This window comes from Dendrobates tinctorius, unplaced genomic scaffold (assembly GCF_039654945.1).
Source record: "Dendrobates tinctorius isolate UK_male_01 unplaced genomic scaffold, ASM3965494v1 ptg000070l, whole genome shotgun sequence".
In the NCBI taxonomy this organism is placed as follows: domain Eukaryota; kingdom Metazoa; phylum Chordata; class Amphibia; order Anura; family Dendrobatidae; genus Dendrobates; species Dendrobates tinctorius.
In genome coordinates, this window is record NW_027361738.1 from 15,206,979 (window position 1) to 15,217,925 (window position 10,947).

The 10,947-nt window shown below is 45.8% G+C and overlaps 1 protein-coding gene across 2 annotated transcripts in view; it reads left to right on the forward strand.

The window, feature by feature from the left end:
- LOC141095426 (protein QNR-71-like) overlaps positions 1–2,136 on the forward strand; it is a 34,146-nt gene extending 32,010 nt beyond the window's left edge. For both annotated transcript variants that reach the window (XM_073581415.1, XM_073581414.1), the window contains exons 6-11: positions 204–548; positions 661–819; positions 901–1,003; positions 1,079–1,281; positions 1,509–1,596; positions 1,895–2,136. In XM_073581415.1, coding sequence (XP_073437516.1) covers positions 204–548; positions 661–819; positions 901–1,003; positions 1,079–1,281; positions 1,509–1,596; positions 1,895–2,045 — 1,049 coding nt within the window. In that variant the 3' untranslated portion in view covers positions 2,046–2,136. The remainder of the gene's footprint in view (positions 1–203; positions 549–660; positions 820–900; positions 1,004–1,078; positions 1,282–1,508; positions 1,597–1,894) is intronic.
- Positions 2,137–10,947: the final 8,811 nt, after the last annotated feature.

Sequence of the window (10,947 nt, forward strand, 5' to 3'; positions counted from 1 at the left end):
TGATATTGGTAATCTTGGATCAGAAACTTGATAAGTGATACTTACTGGGCTGTGATGTTGCAATAAAATCATTGTTTTATTAGCAGGAGATAATCACTTGGTGTCTCATGCCTCCTAGTCCTATGTAAATGCACCACTAAATAGCAGCTTTCTTATCACATGCCAAAATCCCAATGAGGTTTTGTTTTCTCTCCCCCATGAAGATCAAATTCCACTCTATGTGAAGCTTTCTCAGAGGAATGACAAGAATTCCTCAGCCAACATCTTTATTATGGATTCGCCAATCAAGTTTGACGTCCAAATCCATGACCCAAGTCACTATCTGGATAAAGCTGAACTGACCTTCGCCTGGGATTATGGTGATGGGAATGATTCCCTTTCCAATAGCCCAGTCTCTAGTCATAACTACACCCAGCTTGGCAACTTCAGTGTTAACTTGACCATCAAAGCTGCCATTCCTGGTCCATGTAAACCAGCTACACCCACTCCAATCCATACTACACTTCTACCAACTACCATCAGTACTTTCACCACTCCCAACTCTACTGGTAAGTGGGAATGGTGTTAGTCTTCATGTAATATGAACAGGGGTAGTGTGCTCTGTAGTGACCTATATCTCAATGTAAGAATGCACCACATAATGGCAACCTTACTTTGCAGATAACTCTACAGAATTATCAACCTTTGGGACTGAAACTCCTCTGCCCACTGAGATGCCAAATGTTACCATCTTGCATACCACCACTCCATATCTAACTCCTGCCCCAGACTGCTTCATATATAGATACGGCTATTACCACAACAACCTCACAGTTGTAGGTGAGTTCACTGACATGTCTATACTGATTCTTTCAATATACAGGCCCATGAACCTTAATTCTTCCCTTCACTAACTTTTAGATGGCATTCTTGAGGTGAACATTATTGAGATGACCAGTGTTCAGGTAGCCACATCTACAACCGGAAACTCTCTAATTGACTTTGTGGTAACTTGTGAAGGAAGGTATGTCTCTGCAAAACCCATTTCTGCAAAACTTGTAATGCTGTTCCCTGTGTGAGATGACCACTGTTCTCTCAGCCTGCCTACAGATGCCTGCACAATTGTCTCAGATGCCAGCTGCATGATTCCTCAAGACATGGTCTGTGATGACGTCCCAGCTTCTGATCAATGCTTGCTGACCCTACGAAGGGCATTTGAGCCAGGATCCTACTGTGTCAATATTACACTGAGCGATGGTGCAAGTTTGGCCCTCGCTAGTACACTGGTGTCTGTAGATGGTGGTGAGTGACTCTGTACTAGGGAAAATCTAGCCTATAGTAGCTTCTGGTGTATAGACCTAGCTGTCCTACCTCTCGCCTTATGTTATGGCCAAAAGTAGACTTGATTAGCAGTTACTCCAGTCAATGAATGCAAATATTATTGGCCCTCAAATCTGAGCTTGCATGAAACTAAATGTTATGTAAATTGAAGTGTAAGGCAGCCTTTCATATTCTCATCCCCTCTGTAGGGTCTTCACCACAGATGGCTTCTGCAGTACTTATTCCTTTAGCTCTTGTAGCCCTTGTCGCTCTGGTGATTGGTGTTGCCTTGTACAGGTGAGTTGGTGGTCCATCACTTTATTGTGACTTTTGGGAATCACTTGCAGTTTAATCTTCTGGGGATGTTTTTTCTGAGGATTATCTACATGTGTTAAAATGAGTTAACAAATTGTCATCCAATTTGCTGTAAAAACCAACTAACCTGTAGTTCAGATGACTGTACACAAGACACTGGAAATTGCAGATGTTAGCATGATGTGCAGGCGCTGCCTGACATGCACACATCTAGTTCATAAATTAGACCAGCCTAATGCATGCTGTGATAAATGACATACGGTACATTGTGCTTTTCTAGGAGATACAAGGAATACAAACCCATCGCCAGTGCATCCGATGGACGAGGTGGTCAAGGATTTGCTGTGTATTTCACTCAGGTCAAAGATGTTCTCTTCAAAAGAAACCATGAGCATGATCCTCTTCTGAAAAGCAAGGCTACAATAATATAATCCTGCTGTAAGTGTCTGCCGTGTATTGGTATTCTGTTCCATCTAAGGTGGTAAAGCTGCCGTCAATAAATTGTTCTTTATTTAAAATGTATCTGGTCTAAAACTAATTTTTCCCGTCTCCCATGACAGCACACATGAGAGAGGGGATCCGCCCAGTCAGGACAGGAACCCTACTGAAGATAAAAGGGTGGTACCTCTCCCTCGCTTCAGTTGGGTTTCCTGTCCTGACAGGGACCCATGTGCTGAAGACAGCAGTCACGCGTACCTGCCCCTCTCCCGTGCCGGCGTTGAAGATCAGGCTGGGTTTCCTGAGCGCTGCGCATCGGGAGGGGGAAGCGCCGTCCGAGCGGGCGCAGAAGCAGCACGGCTGGGGTCCTGGGGCTCTGCTGTGGCTGCCGCGCCGCCCTCTCCCCCTCTGCAAGGCCCAGATGCGGTGCAGGAGCATCAGGAGGCGGCCGCTTCCGGGTTGCGCCCCTCTGACGTCACGCGCAGGGCACGCTGGGAAGGGGCGTGCCCGCATGACGTTGGGAGGCGGCGCCGACGATCCAACATGGCGGCGCCCATAGAGAACAACGCCGGCGGGCAAAAGGAGATCCTGGCGGGGGGGGAGGGGCTGTGGGGTAATCGGAGGAGTCGGAGAGTGCAGTGGATCCCCCTTACATAAGGGGGATGACCACAGAAGACGCACTCATGCCCAAGGCTTCAGGATGGAAGTGGGGCAAGACTAGCAGCAGCAAGAGCGCTCGCCAGATGCCGAGCCGCCAGCATACCATGAGCAGTCGCTCGAGTGGTGGGTCGTAAACGCGACCGGCGTGACTCTGAGACGTCCAGGAGGAACGTCATAAGTGCATCTGAAACCTGGGAGAAAGTCCCTAAAACTGATGGGGGCCGTAGCCAGATCCTCACAAAAAGGTATCCATACCATTAGAGGATTCCGGCATGTTGAAAGACCCGCTTGATAAAAAAAGCAGACGGTTTCCTAAAACACATCTGGGAAGCTTCAGCAGGTGGATTGAAGCCAGCGATAGCTGGTACCTGTACCGCTCGTGCCCTCATGGTATGGCTGTAACAAATAGAGGACCAGATCAAGGATAGAGTTCCTAGGGACAAAATTCTGTCTAATTTGACACTGGTGCACGGAGCAGCGGCTTTCCTAGCGGATTCTTCTGCAGACTCCGCAAGGTTGACAGCTAGAGCATCAAGTCTGTCAAATGCGGCAAGACGAGCCCTGTGGCTTAAAGGGTGTCCTGGAGATTTACCATCGACGCATAGGTTATGTTCCATTCCATGCGATGGCCAATTCCTCTTCGGGAAAAAGCTAGAAGAGATTTTGGAACATGCGGGGGATAGGAAGAAGAGCTTACCCCGATTTCCAGGAGAACCCAAAAAGCAGCCCTTTCGGAGCAGGAGCTTTAACAGGGGTAGTCCCCTGGGAGATGGAAAAAGCTGGGACATTAAAGAAAGAAGAGCATCGGGCTATATGTTTAAAGGGCCCTCCACTTCCTCCAAAAAATCTCCCCAATGACATTGGGCCGGAGGTAGGGGGAAGGCTTTCTCTCTTCCTTTCCGCCTGGGCAAATATCTCCCCCAGTACATGGGTCCTAAATATAATCAAGGACGGCTTAAAAATAAAATTAATCCGTCCGCCCAGGCATACCTTCATAATAACACCCAGAAGGAAAGCCCAAGAGCAACAACTGGCCCTGGAGACGGAAGTCTTGACTAGTGGAAAAACAAGTCCTACAGGAAGTCCCAGTGCAAGAACAAAGAAGGCGGTTCTACTCCCCCCTCTTCTTAATACAAAAACCAGACGGCTCTTGGAGAACCACTGTCAACCTGAGGAGACTCAATCAGTGGGTAGACAATTGCTCCTTCAAAATGGAGTCAATACGGCCACAAAGATTCTGTTCCAGCATTGCCTCATGGCTTTGATAGACTTAAAAGATGCCTACTATCATATCCCAATTCATCGGGAATATCAAAAATATTTGAGAGTGGTGCTCCATGTCCAGGGGCAGGTGAAACACTACCAATACGCAGCCCTTCCGTTTGGCCTGTCTACAGCCCCCAGAGTATTCACCAAAGTGATGGCTGAAGTAATGTCTTTTCTGCGTTCCAGGGACATAGTGATCGTCCCATACCTAGACTACTTTCTGGTAATAGGGAGGTCAGATTCCCACTGCACACATCAAGTGAAGGAAGTGATAGGAATTCTAGTAGGACTAGGATGGATAGTAAACATCCCCAAATCAAGGATAACCCCAGCAAAAGAGCAATCCTTTCTAGGGTTGATATTGGACTCTGAGCAACAACGCTGCCTCCTACCAGAGAGCAAAGTGACCAAGATAAGAGGCCTAGCTCGCACAGCAATACAAAGACCAAATATGACACTGAGGAACGCAATGTCCCTTTTAGGCTCACTGACATCATGCATACCCGCAGTAGCATGGGCGCAGTACCACGTAAGGCAACTACAGTGGGAAGTTTTGTCAGCACAGAAACAATTAAAAGGGCATTTAGAAGGCAAACTATGTCTCTCAGTGGCTGTAAGAGATTCCCTGCTCTGGTGGACGGTAGAAAAGAATCTAACAGCCGGTGTCCCGTGGCAAAAACCAGTCGAGGATATCATTACAACAGACGCAAGTGCCACAGGATGGGGAGCACACCTGAGATCCCACTCAATACAGGGGACCTGGCCCTCGCTAGAAAGGGGATCACGGTTCAAATGTAAAAGAACTATGGGCAGTGGAAAAAGCCGTGAAACATTTCCTTCCCTTACTTCGGGGCCGCCACACCTGGGTCATGACGGACAATCAAGCAGTAGTAGCCTACATCAATCACCAGGGGGAACGAGATCTCGGGGCCTCATGCAAATATCAGATCTACTCTTCCAGCTAGCAGAACATCTGTTATCCATCACAGCACTGCACATAAAGGGGGCAGAAAACATACAGGCAGACTTCCTGAGTCGCAGGCACCTAAAACAAGGGGAATGGTCCCTAAACCCCCAAGTCTTCCAACAAAGAGTTCAGGCCTGGGGCAAACCAGAAATAGACCTGTTCGCTACCGCACAGAACCGGAAGTTCTGCTGACTAAACCCAAGGGAAAACCCCTTCGCAGTAGATGCCCTACAAATACCCTGGAAGTTCATCCTGGCCTATGCATTTCCCCTGATGACAATGATCCCAGTAGTGGTCAGGAAAATCAGGGAGGATCGAGCGAGAATAATTCTTATAGCTCCATTCTGGCCGAGAAGGCCTTGGTTCTCCCTTCTGAGGCTCATGTCAGTGACAGATCCATGGATACTACTGGAGATTCCAGACCTGCTTTCCCAGGGACCAGTGGTCCACTCTCAGGTGAAGGGCTTCCATCTAGCAGCCTGGAATTTGAGAGGGCGCTACTGAGTCGCCAGGGATTCTCCCCAGGGTTAGTCTCCACCCTGTTGAAAAGTAGGAAACCTATAACATCCCAAATCTACGGTAGAACGTGGAAAAAGTTCCTAGACTTCCTGGGGGAACCCTTGGGGGATGTAGTGCCAGTGGGACCTATCCTAGAGTTCTTACAGTTGGGGCTACAACTGGGGTTAGCCACTAATTCACTCAAAGTTCAAGTCTCAGCTTTGGGGGCCCTATATAACTGCAACTTAGCAGCCAATAGGTGGGTGTCCCGATTTCATAAAGTCCTGTGGCATGTCAAGGCTGGTCATTATCCCAAAGATACCACCCTGGGACCTCAACCTAGTCTTAGAGGCCTTAACCAAAGACCGCTTTGAACCACTACTAGAGCTGTCACCAAAGCTACTTACACTTAAAACTGTCTTACTGGTAGCCTTAACATCAGCCCGAAGAGTCAGCGACCTTCAAGCTCTGTCTATATGTTCTCCATATACACAGATATTGGAGGACCGAGTGGTTCGAAGACCAGACCCAGCCTATCTCCCCAAGGTAGTCGAAAAGTTTCACAGGACTCGGGAGATCTCCTTGCCATCGTTCTGTAACAATCCTGGGGAGCAAAAGTTCCATACATTAGATGTAAGAAGAGCCATATTACAATATGTCAGTAACTAGTCAGTGGAGGAAAGATCAGTCCCTTTTTGTAGCCTTTCAGGGTAGTAGAAAAGGGCATGGGGTAGCTAAGAGTACCATTGCCAGATGGATCAGGGAGGCCATTATGTTATCCTACTCCGCAAGTGGCGCTCCGGTTCCAGAAGGCATCAAGGCTCACTCCACCAGAGCCGTGGCTACCTCCTGGGCAGAGAAGGCTGAGGTATCAATTGAACAAATTTGTAAAGCTGCTACTTGGTCCTCACCTTCGACCTTTTTTAAGCACTACCGACTTGATCTGTCTTCCTCTACTGACCTAACCTTTGGTAGAAGGGTGCTGCAAGCGGTGGTCCCTCCCTAAGGTGTCTTATTCTACAAAAGTCTCTCATGTGTGCTGTCATGGGAGACGGGAAAACACTAAGGTTACTTACAGGTAGCCATTTTTTCCGGAGCCCATGACGGCACCTGTTTATTTCCCCCCCCCCCCCTTTTTCACTCCTTTGGTGTGCACTATAGTTTGGGTGTTTTCTTAATTAGATACAGTATAATGTGGTGATAGTTTTACCATGTGTACTAACTCGGGGGCCTCTCATGCTCTGTAAACCAACTGAAGCGAGGGAGAGGTACCGCCCTTTAATCTTCAGTAGGATTCCTGTCCTGACTGGGCGGATCCCCTCTCTCATGTGTGCCGTCATGGGCTCCGGAAAAACCGGCTACCGGTAAGTAACCTTGGTGTTTCTAATTGTTCCACAAGGCAACCATTCATTTACAGTCCGCTCAATAAGGCATTGACACAGAATGGCTACAGCCCAGTAACTGCTGCAGTCAGGTTCTTGGATCTGGCATGCTAATATTTAGTATGTATAGGATTGCACGCCGAACACCGTCCAGGCAAGAAATCCATACATAACATTCATAGTGCAGGCTTTAACTATTGGCAGAGAAACCTATAATATCCAGAACCAAAAAGTGTTGGAAAGACCACACTAACTAGCATAAATTAGAGATGTGGCCATGACAAGTCTGAAGAAATTGTATGTGGCCCAATAAATGGCAAGTACAGTAAATTGTTAGTATAGTACACAAAACATCAATATAGGTACAATGATTAAACAGACAATGCAGGAGATGAGCATGTAAACAAGAAGTCTGATACAGTAGTAAAGGATACATATCCAGACTACAAAAAACAGAGAAACAAAGCAAGATCAATATATACCTACAGGACCGCCATCAGAGCATTACTGGAGTATGGGGCCTGACGAGCAGAGGGCCCGGTTAGCAGCAGGATCCTTCAATAACTGCATCGGAGGACGTGCGATCAGTTAAAATCTGTTGCCATGTAGGAAATTCCTCATGCACAGAAACAGTTAACAGCCACCAGCCAATCAGAGGCCAGCAGCTGACATCAGCACTCATGTCGCCAATGTATATCGCTGTCATATGCCGAAACGATGCTGTGCGCCTCGGCTGTATTGCAGGGAGGACATCGCTGGAGCTTGGCCAGATAAGGGATAACTTTTTATTTTTTTATTTTTGTGAAGCTGCAGTATGGGGCTTATACCTGTATAATGCACCCACCTACTACTATGGGGCTGCTGTGTTATACTATAGGTGCATCATACTGCTATGGGGGGTGCATTATAGTACTGTAGGGTGAATTATACTATATGATTATGGGGCTGCATTATACTGTGATATGACTATGGGGTACATTATACTATTATGGATGACTAAGGTGGCAACATGGAGAGACATGGGGGAAGTATATAGAAACATGAGGCAGAATGGGGGATATTACTGTAGGGGCTAATTTAAGGATATTTATTTTCAGGATACTGTCCTCAGTGTGGGGAGATGTCCTGTTACTGTGCACGGCGAATTCTGCCCCCCCATCTGGTGTAGTGTAGAGGTTGACAAATGTGCTCTAGATAACTGTCATTTTCTGCAGAGATGAGTCCTGGCTGGAAGAAGTGATGGCGGTGTGCGCTAGATGAAAAGTAAGGACTTCAACTAGTGATGTCAGTGTTACCTGTACACTGACACTATACACTGTATACAGAGCTATGTATGTCACTGGTGATCACTGTATTACCTGTACAGACATTGTTTACAAAGTACAGATCTATGTATAATGGCTCTTATGGTGATTATTATTTCTTTCTATTATCAGTATTGTAGTATTCAGTCACTATGTGGTGGTAATGTTGTCTGGCCATTGTGTGGCTGTATTTGTTCCTTGTATGTGCTATTTGGTCACTGTGGTGGTAATATGTGGTCTGGTCATGGTGTGGCAGTATTTGCTTCTTGATTGTGATATTATTGGTCATTTTAAAAATTGAAAAATAAATAACCATATACCTAAATTGTATTGGATATTTTAACAAATGTTTAGTAAGGTACAGGAGAGTAGAGCCTGGCCAAAAGAGTCTACCTTGTCATGGTGGTGGATTAAAAAAAATATTTTGGCCAAAACAAAAGCTGCTGGTTATGTATAAGGTGATGATAAATTGTAAATGTGTGATTGAGGATGTGGTACAGAAGAGACTTTCCAAGAGAACTGTGGACGGTTTGAGGTAGAGCTTGGGCGGAGTCTCAAGGGGGCCCCAAAATTCCTAGTGGCAGCCCTGTATACATATGTAAAGACAGGTGTAAAGTGGATCTGGTTTTGTAATATGGATCTGTATCCTTTACAAATGCTGATTCTGATACTTCTTGTTTACATGCTCATCTCTTCCTCCGGCATTCTTTTTATTTGCTCACTGTACCTATATTTTATTTATCCTTATATTTTGTGTACTATACTAATAAAGATTTACTTTCAAATTTTATTTTTTTTTTTGGCTACATACAATTTCTTGTGAATTTATTTCTTTTAAACCCCTTTCCTACATTAGACATACTTTTCTGTCCATGTGACCTGGGACCTAGTTCCCAAGGACGGAATAGTACGTCATGGCGATCAGGGGCGCCCCCGTGGGGAGCGCTGCTGATCGCGGCCGGGTGTCAGCTTCTTATCACAGCTGACACCCGGCACTGTCGGGCACTCACGGACCGCCCTGGCACACTGCGATCAAACATGATCACGGTGTACCGGAGGCATAGGAGAGAAGCGTGCAGGGAGGGGGCTCCCTCCATGCCTCCCTGAGACCCCTGGAGCAGCACAATGTGCAGCGTTGCTGCGGGGGCCTCCTTCCCTGCAGATCCCCGCATCCAATATGGCGACGGGGGCCTGCAGGGAGCTGGCTTCCTCACTGCCAGGTGAGCGCAGGCATGAGGAAGTCTGTGCTGCTCCTGTGTCAGATTGCTGCTCTGTCACAGCGATCTGTGATGTGACAGATCAGCGATCTGTCACATGACAGTTATGTCCCCCCGGGACAGTGTAATAAAGTTAAAAAAGGAAAAAAGTGTAAATTAATAAATCGCTAAATAAACTTTAAAAAAAAAAATTCCCTAATTCATTTTTTTGAAAATAAAAACAAAACGGTACACTTTTGGTATCGCCGCGTCCGTAACGACTCGCCCTATAAAACTGTGCCACTAGTTAACTCCTTTATTGAACCCCTTAAATAAAAAACGAAGCAAAAAATAATGCTTTATCATACCGCCGAACAAAAAGTGCAATAGCGCGCGATCAAAAAGACTGATATAACCATGGTACCGCTGAAAACGTCATCTTGTCCTGCAAAAAATGAGCCGCCATACAGCATCATCAGTGAAAAAATAAGTTATAGCTCGCAGAATAAAGCGATGCAAAAATAATTTTTTATATAAAATGGTTTTCATTGCATAAAAGCACCAAAACACAAAAAAAACCATAAATGAGATATTGCTGCAACCGTACTGACCCAAAGAATAAAACCGCTTTATCAATTTTATCAGACGGGGAACGGTGCAAACGCACCAACAAAGGAAATTCATGAAAGGCTGATTTTTGTTCATTCTGCATCCCAAAAATCGGAATAAAAAGCGATTAAAAAAAGTCACATGCCCGAAAATGGTACCAATAAAAACGTCAACTCGTCCCGCAAAAAATAAGACTTCACATGACTCGGTGGGTCAAAATATGTAAAAATTATAGCTCTCAAAATGTGGTGATGCACTATTTTTACAATAAAAAGCGTCTTTGCGTATGACATCTGCCAAACATAAAAACCCGCTATAAATAGTAAATCAAACCCCCCGTTATCACCCCCTTAGTTAGGGAAAAATAATACTTTTTTTTTCTTTTCCATTTTCTCATTAGGGTTAGGGGTGTGTTGGGGTTAGGGTTGGAGTTAGAATTGGGGGTTTCCACTGTTTTGGCACATCAGGGGCTTTCCAAACATGACAGAGCGTCCGATCTCAATTCCAGCCAAAAAAGTCAAATGGCGCTGCTTCCAAATAGTGGTTTATCCCCACATATGGGGTATCAGCGTACTCAGGACAAATTGCACAATAACTTTTGGGGTCCTGTTACCCTTGGGAAAATAAAAATTGGTGGTGAAAAGATCATTTTTGTGGAAAAAATATATGATTTTTATTTTTTAATTGTACGGCTGTACGTTATAAACTTCTGTGAAGCCCTTGGGGGCTCAAAATGCTCACCACATATCTAGATAAGTTCCTTGAGGGGTCTAGTTTCCAAAATGGGGTCACTTGTGGGGGGTTTCCACTGTTTAGGCAAATCAGGAGCTCTCCAAACGTGACATGGCATCGGATCTGAATTCCAGCCAGTTTTTGCAGTGAAAAAGTCAAACGGCGCTCCTTCCCTTCTAAGCTCTGCCATGCGCCCAAACAGTGGTTCCCCCCCCCCCCACATATCAGGTATCAGCGTACTCATGACAGATTGCACAATAACTTTTCCAGTCCAATTTCTC